Source organism: Lutra lutra, chromosome 2 (assembly GCF_902655055.1).
Source record: "Lutra lutra chromosome 2, mLutLut1.2, whole genome shotgun sequence".
Lineage (NCBI taxonomy): Eukaryota > Metazoa > Chordata > Mammalia > Carnivora > Mustelidae > Lutra > Lutra lutra.
In genome coordinates, this window is record NC_062279.1 from 161,997,205 (window position 1) to 162,010,120 (window position 12,916).

General features: G+C 45.5%; 1 protein-coding gene across 2 annotated transcripts; it reads left to right on the forward strand.

Annotated features, from left to right (window-relative positions):
* The first annotated feature begins 511 nt into the window (after positions 1–511).
* SMIM20 (small integral membrane protein 20) lies at positions 512–12,506 on the forward strand. Of its 2 annotated transcripts, none has more exons than XM_047719047.1 (3): positions 512–727; positions 10,957–11,013; positions 11,812–12,506. In XM_047719047.1, exons 1-3 carry the CDS (start codon positions 619–621, stop codon positions 11,883–11,885), a joined length of 240 nt encoding a protein of 79 aa, XP_047575003.1. In that variant the 5' UTR covers positions 512–618; the 3' UTR covers positions 11,886–12,506. The 2 variants fall into 2 exon arrangements, with proteins under 2 accessions (XP_047575003.1, XP_047575004.1); XM_047719048.1 differs by having other exon boundaries at positions 514–727; positions 11,781–12,506.
* The last annotated feature ends 410 nt before the right edge of the window (positions 12,507–12,916 follow it).

Sequence of the window (12,916 nt, forward strand, 5' to 3'; positions counted from 1 at the left end):
ATCTCTTCCAACAGTCCTCAAGGAGACCCAATGACTTGTGCAAAGCCGCGCGGCCAAGCCGGGGTTCCCTGATCTGTAAAATGGGCCAACTGATATTATGAGGTTTAAATCAGCGAGTCACAGAGAACACGCAGCTTGAGGTAGAAAGGCACTAAAATCAAATGGTGGGGTGGGGAGAGAATGAGGAAGCCTGGTTGATAAAGGAGGGGGTGATAAAAGAGGTCAGGAGAATGGTGCACTTAGGGGGAACGGGGCTGCGGGCTGCGCAGGGGCCAGAAGAGGGCGGGTAGGATCCAGCCAAGCAAGACCCCATTCACCACGCCGCGGGCGCTGGGTAGGCGCAACCCCCACTGAGGCAGCGCTGGGGAAGCGGTGAGCGGCACCGACGCCCCGCGCCGGCTCCCGCCCGGCTCCGCCCACCCATAGCCACGCCCCTGGCCCCACCCTTGGCCCCACCCCTGCACGATCTCGCCCCGCCCTCCCCCTAGCCCCGCCTCCAAGGCCCGGAAGCGAAAGCAGCTCCGCCTCTTCCGGGTGGGGTCACGGCCCGGCGGCGTGAACGGCGGCTACCAGTGTGCGGGTTTCTCAGCGGGTCGGGGCAACGCCTTACCCAGCGCTATGTCCCGGAACCTTCGCACGGTGCTCATCTTCGGCGGCTTCATCTCCCTGATCGGCGCCGCCTTCTACCCTATCTACTTCCGGCCCCTCATGCGGCTGGAGGAGTACCGTGAGTGACCTGTGACCCCGCGCGGTGGCCTGGTCTCAGTAACACCCCCTCCCACCCACACCTGCTCGTGGGGCCGTGGAAGGAGCTTGGCTCGGGAGTCAGGCAGTGCCGGGTTCGAGTTCTGCTGTGTGCGGCTTTGTGACTGTGGACAAGTTTGACTCAGTCTCTCGTACTCTCAGCATCTGCATCTGTAAATTGCTATTTGTAATCAGTAAAATAAGACCGTTCAGTGTCCATTGAGACTCCCAGGTGGTAACGAAAGCAGTCGGCACATAGTAAGTTGACACTAAATACTAGTTCATGCTCACAGGTAACATTCGCGGAACGCGGACTGTGTCAGGTTAGGCATAATATTGGATCTTTTAATATCCACAACCTCGCTTCGAGGTAGGTATTTTCATGCCCGTTTCACAGGATGGAAAACTGAGGCTCAGAGAGGTTGAATAAGAGGCCCAAGGTCACAGAGCTAGTAAGTTGGAAGGCGAATATTCCAGCCCTGCCCAGTGTCTGCAGGGCTTCTCCCACACTCGGAAGCTGGGAATGGTGGTATTGGAGGGAGGCAGACGGAGCCCTAATCTTCCTGAGCCTGAAGGTGTTTTTATTGCACTCCATTTCCACTCCCAGAGACAGCTTTAAGCGGAAATGTTTCAGACCTAAACTGTTATCCTGGGTTTTTGAGTTTTCCTCAGGTCTTTTTTCAGATTCTTCTGTCTTCCTTCATTTTTAAGCGGGTTGCTCACATGACAATGGTGAATATCCTGGGAGTAATTTTCCTCCTTAATCATTCAAGTTCTATCATTCTAAAAGCCAAACTCTCCTTCCTGGAGACCTATACCTCAACAAGGATTAGCACTTTGATAAATCTGAAACCATCTGTCAGAGAGAAAATAGTAGGCATTAGAGGCTCATTTTGTTCTCCAGGAAACCTGAATCATCTTGAAGATGGAAGAGGGCCAGCCCTGCCCCCTGGAGAATATTAGCAGAGGCTGAAAGCCTGGCGATTTGAAGACAAAAGCTCTGTGTAAACGCTCTGCCGGTTACAAATGCTACAACATTTGGTTTCTGGAGACAGAACCTTTTAAGTACACAGTCACATTTCCTGGTAGCTTCTTCAATCACCCAGCATTGAAATGGCCCTGTGCATTCCACCTTCCAGCCTACGTTCAGGCACCACATGTGCGGTAGACAGAGGGTGGGGTGAAGCCCCGCATAATCTGCTTCCATCATCCTGCCTGGATCCATGCCCCAGGCTGTCTTCTTAAGGCATCTAGAATTGAACTTGGGATAGGGGCTGTGCTTTGGGTCCCACTGGGAAAATTTCCATTATGAAGACTAAAGCGGTGGTGACTCTCTGCTGGGGACGATTTTGTCCCCCAGGGCATGTTTGGTTCTATCTGGAGACATTTTTTCTCATCACAACTGAGGGCGGAGTGGGGTGGTGTGGTGTGGGTGCTCCTGGCATCTAGTGAATAGAGGCCAGGGACGCTGCTAAACGTGCGCAGTGCACAGGACAGTCCCCATAACAGAATCACCCGGCCCAGGATGTGCATGGGCTGAGACATGCTCGTCCGTCCAACGATGAAGGTGTGGACTTGTGCCGTGTATCCCCAGCACTTTATATATATTAACCCGCGCAGTTTTCACAACCATCTTTGTGGCTGCTGTGTGATTATCACCCCCACTTTATATGTGGACAGACTGAGGTATGGAACAGTTAAGTGACTGTACAAGGACCCACAGCCAATGAGTCAGATCTGGGATTTCACCCAGTGTGCTCAGTCACTTCTTCATCCAACAGTGGAGTTTATAGGGCTCAATTTATAAGTTGGGGTGTATATTAAATGAGGTAATAGGTATAGAAACACCTAGTATGGTTTATATTAGGCGTCCCATAAAAACGTTTTAAAAATAAGGAGCCATAAGACAGGGATGTGAGACAACGAGATGTAAGCAGGGGCTGTCGGACCTGGCAGTAAACTGGGGTCCTGGCAGGTGAGGTATTGGTGACCAGGCCATGGATGAAGCTGCAGTTTGTTTCAGCGCTTGAACCAGAATCTATGTAGCTTCTTTTGTATTTTTTATAACTTGGATTTTAGCAGTGACTGTGTACCTGGTACTGTGTTACGTGCCAGGTGTACATAACCAGACCAGATGGTAAGAGCATTCTGTCCATCTCACTGTCCCCACTGTCCTCCAACCCACTTCCCTCACCCGCTCCTTGTACTCTGAGCTGGTCTCCCTGCTTCTGCCAGGTCCCAGCTACCAACTCATTCTCCACTCAGTGGCCACAGTTGTCTTTTTGGTTATTCTTTTGTTGCTGATTTCTACCTTATTTGCATTTGTGGTTAAAGAATGAGGGCTGTATGTTTTTGATTCTTTGATATTGGTCAGGATTTGCTTTGTGGCTTAGTACAGGTCAGTTTTGTAAATGTTCCTTCTGTGCTTGCAGTGAGTATTTGTCATCGTTGGGTACAGAGTTCTGCATATGTTGATTCCAGACCAAACTTCTTAATTCTGTTACTGAGGTATATTTAGGCCGTATTATTAGGTGCACACAATAGAGAATATTCTGGAGATTTTTTTTTTCCAATTATCATTATATGAAGGGTCCCCTTTGTCCCTGCTATTCCTCCCCAGTTCTATTTTATCAATATTAGAGTTACCATCATTGTTTTGGTTAGTATTTTCCGCTTATTAGTTAATATTTATCCTCTTCGATTTGGTGCCTGTCTTTATTGTTTATTTATTTAAAGATTTATTTATTTGAGAGGGGCACCTGGGTGGCTCAGTGGGTTAAGCTCCTGCCTTCAGCTCAGGTCATGATCTCAGGGTCCTGGGATCGAGCCCCGCATTGGGCTCTCCGCTCGGCGGGGAGCCTGCTTCCCTTCCTCTCGCTCTCTGCCTGCCTCTCTGCCTGCCTCTCTACCTTCTTGTGATCTCTGTCTGTCAAATAAATAAATAAAATCTTTAAAAATTTTTTTTAAAAATTTATTTATTTGAGAGAGAGTGAGAAAGAGCAGGGGAGAGACAGAGGGAGAGGGAGGCAAGCAGACTCCCCACAGAGTGGGGTCCCAATACGGGACTCTATCTCACAACCCTCAGATCATGACCTGAGTCGAAATGAAGAGTCAGACACTTAACTGACTGAGCCACCCAGGGGCCCCTTGGCATCTGCCTTCAAATCTCATAACCAGCCTAAACTGGATTTTTTAACCCAATCTGATAATTTCTCCTAACTGTTGGATTGAGTTCATTTTCATATATGTTTTCTTACCTTGTGTTTTCTATTTGTCTATTTCTGTAACATTTTTTTATCTTTTTCTGCAACTTCAAGCTTTCTTTTTCTCCTCTATTCTTTTGAAAGTTCTACATTGTATTTTTATTCTTTCCTGTTTACTGTTTCAAGTTAGTATCTTTATCCTCCTAGGAAATATACAAAGACCTGGGGAGAATGCCTTGGTCCTCCTACCACATGCCCCACTGTGTGTTTATTCCTCCCCGGTCATCTAGTACTGGCAGGGTTTGTGCACTCACTGATGGTTTCTCTTTGCCTGCATTCTTTACTCACCAGGCTCTACATCTCACTCCTTTCCACTGTCTATTTTCTTCATTCTGAGGTGCATCTGATAATATTTCTTTCAGGAGCATTTGTCACTGGCAAAAGTCATCCTTGTTTGTCAGAAGAATGTCTAGAACCTCCAGTTTTCCCCATGGCTATTGAGAAAGTCTGTTGTCATGCCATTTGTTCTTTGAATTTGATCGTCTTGCTTGCTTGATTAAAATACTTCCACAGCCCTCTGCTGTCCCCAGCGTCTAACCTGTAGAGGCTTATGGAAGTATTTTAATCGGGAGAGTGAGACGATCAGATCCACTCTCACTTGGAGTCAAAAAGATTTCCAAATAGAGGAAGGTTGTACTTGCCGTGGTCACAGGAGAGTCGGCAGAGGTGACTAGCCCAAACCAGTGGTGATTATAGGACTGGGGAGAAGTACTGAATTGCGGAGTTGTATTTAAAAAGTAAACTCCACAGGGGAAGGGAGGAGACAAAGGAGAATGACAGTTTCCAGGCTCCAGCAGTAGAGTAGATGATGGCACTGGTCATTAACTAAGAAACACAAGAAGGAATTGGTTTTGGGAGGGAGGAGGATGAGCTAGTTCAGAGGAAAGAGAGCCATCGAAGGAGATGGATGGAGAAGGAGCAGCCAGGGCAAGAGGGTTAAAATCAGAAGAAGCTGCAGTCACAAGTCCCATGAAAACAACTCTTGAGGAAGAGGGTTATGGTTAGCAGGATTGGGCTTCTTGGAGACAGATAAGAAATATTCAGTAGATTTATGAAAAAGAAGGTGAAGGTCAAAGTTAGCTTGTTAAGAATACATTCAGTGGTTTGGTGGTGGGCAGAGCGCAGGCTGCTCTGCACAGTTAGCTCCTTAAAGGTGTTTGTATGGAGAGGAGGATGATAAGAGTGTATTTGCAGCAGGTCAGAGGGCCTAGGGAGAGTTGTGTTTTAGGGAGACATGGGGCAGCCAAGAAGGCACTAAACAAAGAAGGATGAAGATAATCCATAGAGTGACAGGTGGTAGGGGATCTTGAGATCAGGTGGCGGAAAGCCTTGGACTGAAGGCAGGACACCTCTTCCACCAGCTCAGGAGGAAGGGCAGGTACAGATGCAGCTAAATAAAGGTTTGATATTGGGAATTTGTGGGCACTTCCGCGTGATGACTTCCATTCTCGTAACACAGGAAGCGTGGTCATCTGTGAGTGTGAGAGGCCCAAGAGAGGCCTCTTGGAAGGAAGACAGTGTTTCTCTTCTTGACACACCCTGAGCTGCTTTGACCACCCCTGCTGCCAGTCATCTAGCCTTTGCTCTTTTGCTCCTGCCTTTCAGCCACTCCTTCTTAGCCTCTCTTGTTGGGTCTTCCTCTCCCGACCATCCTTCATACATTTGTATTCCCCAGGACTCTGGGCAGACCAAGGAGAAGGCCACAGTTCTTGGAAGTGCAGGACAAGGTAGGCCAGACATCCAGTCCTGGAGAAGTAGGGCCTGTGGCTGGCAAGGGAGGAACCCACGTTCCCATGTTGGGCCCGAGGGTCAGGTCAGCACTGACCCTTTACCAGAGCCAGTCTGACTAATTCTGGTGAGCCTGGACACGGGCCATGAGGGGGACATCTTGAGGCAGCAGGGAAGTAGGGGAAGGCTGCTTAGATAATATAAAATCAAGACGATCTTCTATGCTTAAAAGCAGGCAAGCTGCTCTGACAAGACTGCCTCACTGGATTTCCTGTTGACATTCAGTGTGATCTTCAACTCTTGCGGTAACTCAGCCAGACTTTCCTAAGTGTTACAGGGATGACAAGGTCAGTCCTGCACGTGACACTTGAGTCCAAAATGAGCCCTGGGGAGACGGCGTTGGCACTGGTGGTCAGTGAGCCTAAACCAGGAGTATGGGGACAGTTCTGCTGTGCTCCTGGAAGGAATCCCAGGTGATGTTTTTTAGCTTTCATCCTGCTGGCACGGCGTGGCTTGTTGGAAGAGCCCCCATTTCAGGGAGAGTACAGCTGCTGTAGCTCAGAGCCTAATCTGGCTTTGTGTCCTAGAACTAGACTGTGATCCTGAATATGGCCTTTTAAAAATAACATGTATTTTATACCAGCCTGTGAGATGAGACAGAATAAGATTGCTTTCGGTGACCCTGTTCATTTTTAAGTAGATGCACAGAAGCATAAAATCCTGAGTTTTGCCAGAAAACCCATGCTCCTTCAATCCCCTCACTTAGGTGAGTTGTCCAAAGTCACTGAGCACATTAACTGCTGGGTGGACACTAGAGCCTGACTCCCCAACCTTGTCTGCTTCTTAATGATACCCCGTTTCTCATGCCTTGAAGACAGCAGAGTGTGTACTAGCAGAGGGAAAGGCTGCACGGGATCTCGGGATTGCCGTGAGGGGACATGGTCTCCCACATGGTCGCCTTACTGCTGCACCTTCTGCTCCAGCTGGAAATCTGTTGTACAGAGTCGGAACAGGGTTGTGAGAAATCGCTTGACCTGGGAATACTTCTTACCTCGGAAGGGCATTTTCCCTATGCCATGCCAGGTGCTGGAATGTGCTTTTTATTTCTTTCACTGGAGAGTCCAGGGCAGTATAGGGACAGACTAAAGTCTTATTTTCTAACCGGCATTACAGAGCTCCCTGGATTCAACCAGACTCTCTGATGAGGAAGCCAAAGTGTTTCTAGTGTTGGGAGGAGTCGGTGCCTCCATTGGCCCTTTGGTCCCCCTCAGCCACTGGTTCACACTTGCCACCACGGCTCTTGGGTCCCTTCTGCTTCTGGTCCTGGTTGACCCCATCCGTAGGCAGACAGAGGTGTCTAGGTAACAGCAGCAGAATGGGAACACTGAACAAGTAATTTTTAATTTTTTTATTTACTGTTTAAAAAGAGGTCCTTTGAAGTAGTCAAAGTTACATGAGGTACGTGTACGTGAGGTAATCACAGAACAGTCACAAGGAAGTGTAAGGACCTCCTAAAAACTTGTTTTGCAGTTGTGTATTTCAGTTATTTAAAAAAAAAAATCCAAACCAACAGAAAAGACCTAAAAATAGTACAATAAATCCCAGCTTATTTGTCACCTAGATTTATCAACGCACATTTTGATGCATTTGCTTCCCCCAAAATGCTCTGTTACAGATTTGTACATACCTGCATACATACACATATACATACATAATTACTTATACGTATAATTATTTCTGTTATTTTGCTGAACCATTTGAGAGTAAGTTCAGGACTCTGTGAGCTTTCCTTCCCAAATGCTGCAGCCTGGATTTCCTAGGAACAAGGGCATTCTCCTACATAACCACAATGCAGTTAACCAAGCCAGGAAATTTAATATTGACACAATGCTATTATCTCATATACAGTCCATACTCAAATGTTGCCATTTGTCCAATTACTTCCAAGTTTCAAGCTGCTTTTATTTTTAAAAAGCTGCGTTTATTTTTAACTGTCTGTGACCAAAAGGAGACGGCGGGGAGAGGTCCTGAGGCCATTGTCTCACTGGGCAGGGCGCCGGGGTCCTGACCTCCTGCACCTGCTTTTGGTTTCTAGATGCCAGCCGTTTCTGCGCTCAAGCCTCAAGCCCTCACACTCAGGCAGTCAGCTGTCAGTGGGCGCTGGGGAACAGTGTCTTCCTTTGCTGTGTGGTTGTGGATGTGAAAGTGACAAGGCACACAGTAGAGCTGTTAGACAGTGCGGACATTTAATATCAAGATATGTTTTCATGGGGGGGCGCCTGGGTGGCTCAGTGGGTTAAGCCGCTGCCTTCGGCTCAGGTCATGATCTCAGGGTCCTGGGATCGAGTCCCGCGTCGGGCTCTCTGCTCAGCAGGGAGCCTGCTTCCCTTCCTCTCTCTCTGCCTGCCTCTCTACCTACTTGTGATCTCTACTTGTAAATAAAATCTTTAAAAAAAAAAAAAAAGATATGTTTTCATTTCCAGAGACTTCAGAATTATTAGGTGAATTATGTCACTTCAGTCGGAGAATCAGCCTGCCCACACGCATTATTAGTTTTAATAATAATAACACTTTGGCCCTCTGATTAGAGTTAACGATCCTCAATTAAAACTACAAATCACACCACTGCCTTAGCACCAGGGGGCAGAGTCGGGCTTGCTGAGACACTAGAGTGGGGCCTTTTCTAACGGGCATCAGGAAACTCCAGGCCCAATATTGCCTGTTTGCGTCTTAATCATTTCACTCCTGGTAGAAACATGCTCACTACTGAAAAGTCAGTAATTAGCTTATCCTGACTTGTTCACATAGTTAAACCTCTGACCTCAGCTTTGCCCTTTTCCTGATGTTTCTAGACACTTGCTGTTTCTTTAATGATAACAAAATAAAAACTTGCTGTCAACTTCAACAAGACCTACTGCTAAATCCGGAGGGACTTGTTTGTTTTCCTTTTAGCATATTCCGCATTCACAAATTATAAAGTGCCTTTGTGTTATATCATGAATTTATAAAACACTGCTTTGGCTTTAGAATATTTATAAAACATTAATGGATTAAAGAACCAGGGAATGTAGATAGGATGCTAATACCGGTTATCACTTGATAGGAACTAGTTCAGCAAATCGGTTTAAATTGGCTGTCCAAGCCAAAAAAACAGAGGTAGTTGCATAAGGACAAGGATTATAAAGAGATTATGGCTATTTTAAATAAATCCTTAGCCTCTCTTGAACCTCATTAGCAATTAGCAAGAAAGTGTGAAGACAGGGATTCCTTTCTCTTCACTTGGTTTTCTGTTGCATTGTAAGAGGTTAGGATACAATTAGACATTCTGTCCTTGCTATCAAAAGTCAACTTCCTTTGGTGTTTGGCAGTCTGCCAGTGTCTTCCCAGTACCGGCATCTTGGAGAATGTGTTCAATTACACCGGCTGTCTGATTTTTCTTAGATCTATGGGTAGAAAGCTTGCTGGCAATTGATTATTATTTTAAAAACTCACCTCTTCCAGGGGCACCTGGCTGGCTTAGTTGGTTAAGTGTCTCACTCTTGATTTTTGGCTCAGGTCTTGGTCTCAGGGTCGTGGGATGGACCCTCACATTGGGCTCCTCACTCAGCCCAGAGTCTGTCTGTCCTTCTCCCTCTGCTTCTCACCCCACTGGCGTGTGTGCATGCTCTCTCTAAAATAAATAAATGCAGTCTTTAAAAATAAAAAAAAATTCACCTCTTCCAAAATGTAGGCAAATGGACCTTTTAGGCATGGAAAAGCATATCTGTTTTTGTTCCTGGCACCATAGATGGCAGTGTAGTCTTTCACTGGTTGGCATTTTCTAAGAGCATATCTGAGACACATCCGTACTTCGAGACCTTACATGTTGACAGTACAGGAGGGCTCAATCCTATAGCAGTTTAATGTCTTAGGAAATGAGATCACCTTTTGTGTTGGAGTTATTTTAGAAAATCCGACACCCGAGAGCTCTATTATCCACTCTAGATGGAAGAAGCTTTTTGGCATAGCTTGTCCTGAGGGTCTTGGTTATCACTTACCTGCTACTTTCAGAAAGGCCCAGGGAAACCATCGGGCCATTGTCTGTAATGGGCTTCATTATGCTGTGTCTTCCCTCTGTCTGTCTTAGAATTAGATATCAAGATTCACATAATCCTTATTGACCAGTGTTTTATTTGCCAAAGCAAAACTTAGCATTGATAAAACTATCAGGTAGGTCACTTAGGATTGACTTTCTGTCACATCACTGGAGAAGCGAGTTCAATGAATATTCGATTTGGCAAATCCCTGTTCCTTGTACCTTTATGCTTCTTGTAACTTCATGAGAATCCAGAGGCCAGAATAAAGGAAGCAGCCTAATATTAAATAAGAGCTAAATGTGGATTTCAAGAAACAGTGTCAGCCTGATTAAGACAAAGGTCTGATTACAACATTTAATTACTATAATTTAGTAGTAAACATCCTTTGGCTCCAGGTCTTTCCCCTAAAAAGTCACCATTTGTTTGTCAAGATACTTAAAATAATAAGTCTTTGTTTTCACAGACCTATGGTTTATTCTAAACCACTTAAAAGGATGTGTCAGAATGCTTGAAGCCCACAGACATAAAATGCCCAATTTCTCTTGGCCCTTGCCTGTTGGACATCTCCAAAGAGATGGGCTGAGCTGCTGTAGCTGGAACACGCTTACTAATTGGCACAGCACCTGCAATCAATTAGGGAAGCTTCAATTATCCAAACCAAAGCCACCCACCCAAGGATTAATTTTCTGCTCTATTTCCTATCAAAAACATAGCATATTTAGCTCTGGGTCTGGTCCTTCAGCGGAGCACATTTGAGACATAGAAACTACATCGTTTTCTTGTTAATTGTGCTTGTTCCTTCAATTCAGCAGCCTTCTCCTCACAATATCACGCCCACCAGCTCTTTCAAAATTGTTCTTTTTCTGTTGTTTTGTTGCCTTTCCAAAATGCTGAGATCACCGAGAAGAGATGTTAGTCGAGAGCTTTTCTTTTGAAGTACGGCTTTCTTTGCTCTTATTGAAAATACCCAGTCTTTCTGCTCTGTAGGATCTGACGTCCATAACCTAAAAGCTTTGAGTATTTGCGTCCTGTGTATATTGTTTCCGAATTGTCCCATGTCATTGTCCCACATAAATAGAAAGATTTCCACCACCACAGCCCACCCCCCACCTTTGTAAAAGCAGTTTTTCTATTGTGTTTTTCAGAGAAGGAGCAAGCCATAAATCGAGCTGGTATTATTCAAGAAAATGTGCAGCCGCCAGGTAAACTTAGAAATCAAAACAGAATCGCATCTGTGCCATTGTGTGTGGGGGGGCGGTTTGCCCTGGGTGGAAGAAATCTTTTGAGTGCAGAGGCTGGCGGGTGGTTGTGCCTTTCATTGCACAGAAGTTGCTATTTTATAGGAGCCACCCAAGACTTATTTTTAACAGTTCACCCCGAAATACATTTTGCGAGTTGGCACATTCCTCTTGTGCATTTGATAAATGGGCATAAAAGTGTGACAAGTGTACTATCAAATATCAAGGGTGAATGGCTGTCCTGTAGACCGATAGACCAAGCACCTAGTTAAAGCCTGCCCTCGTGGGAATAAAGGCTGTTTACTTGAGAGCTATTTTAATTGAGGCAGGATTCTGCTTTATTCCAGAAGCTCTAAAGTTCCCTTTGTGGCTGAAATGGTTAGTTACTTTCAGACGATCCCAGTTGGGTGAGAAGGAGAGGTTTTCAGTTTATTAACCAAAACTCTTGTAATCTGTGGCAACTTTTTTTTTTTAATGATTATTTATGTTTTGACTAGGCCAGATACATAGCTTCCTTCCTGTTGTGGGGCAATTTGTGAGCCATTTAAGTCTCACGGCGGCCACGGCTGCCCAGCCGTAGCATCCCAGGCTTCCGGCAGCTTGCCTGCACTGTCTCAAACTACATGGAAATTGCACGACTCAATTCTGATGTCATTTTGCTTGTTTGCAGTTGAGGGAAGTGGTAGGAAGTTTAAAAGTGATCCTGTTTTGATTCATTTTTCTTTCTATAGGGTTAAAAGTGTGGTCTGATCCATTTGGCAGGAAATGAGAAGGCTATCACCACCTCGACTATGAAAGACATCTTCATGCTTTCCATTCTGCCGCAAGTACAATGAATTGCCTCACTGCAGAAGGATGGCTGGAGAAGAAAACTCTATGAAGCTGGAAATAAGAGTACTGTGCACAAGGATTAATATTTCCCTTCTTAAGTATCAAAAGAACCCTGGAGCAAATCACACCATTAGGGAGGTTTTCATGATTCGATTTACTTTCTAAAAATGAAGTTCTCTCACCCAGCTGTGGTTGGAGGAGATCTACTTATTATTCAGTCTCTGCTGCTTTCCCAGCCAAGCTGTGATGTGAATGCAAGCAGCCGGTAGACCCGGGAAGATCCTAGTCTGTCTTGCCGTCCTCCAAATAGGAAATTTCAGTGAAAAGCCAGCGTGCTGAGCAGCCTCATGGGGCTCTTTGGAAACATTAGAGTTGATAAAACTCTGAGGACAAGGTACATTGTACTCTTTAAGAATAACCAGTTCAGCTTAGCCGTCTTGTTGCTGCATGTTGGAAAATAAATAAATATGAAGCCAGTTCAACCCAGTGACTGTGCATGCATAGTAGAAATCAGTGTTGAATTAACAGAAGTGAAAATATGTATATTAAAAGGATCTATTTTTAATTCACAATGGTGGTTTTTTTTTTAAATCCTATATAAACTCATTAAATCGCACTAAGAAGCACTATTTGACTAGATTCTTTTTTTTTTTTTTTTTTTTTTTTTTGGTCAGAGAGAGAGGGGGAGAGAGTGAGCACAGGCAGACAGAATGGCAGGCAGAGGCAGAGGGAGAAGCAGGCTCCTGCTGAGCAAGGAGCCCGATGCGGGACTCGATCCCAGGACGCCGGGATCATGACCTGAGCCGAAGGCAGCTGCTTAACCAACTGAGCCACCCAGGCGTCCCGACTAGATTCTATTTGATAAGATATTCGATTGTGTGGCGTTTCTCAGTTTGTGTTCAAGTAAACATTTTATTTTTATTTTTTTTTTTTAAGATTTTATTTATTTATTTGACAGAGAGAGATCACAAGTAGACGGAGAGGCAGGCAGAGAGAGAGAGAGAGAGAGGGAAGCAGGCTCCCTGCTGAGCAGAGA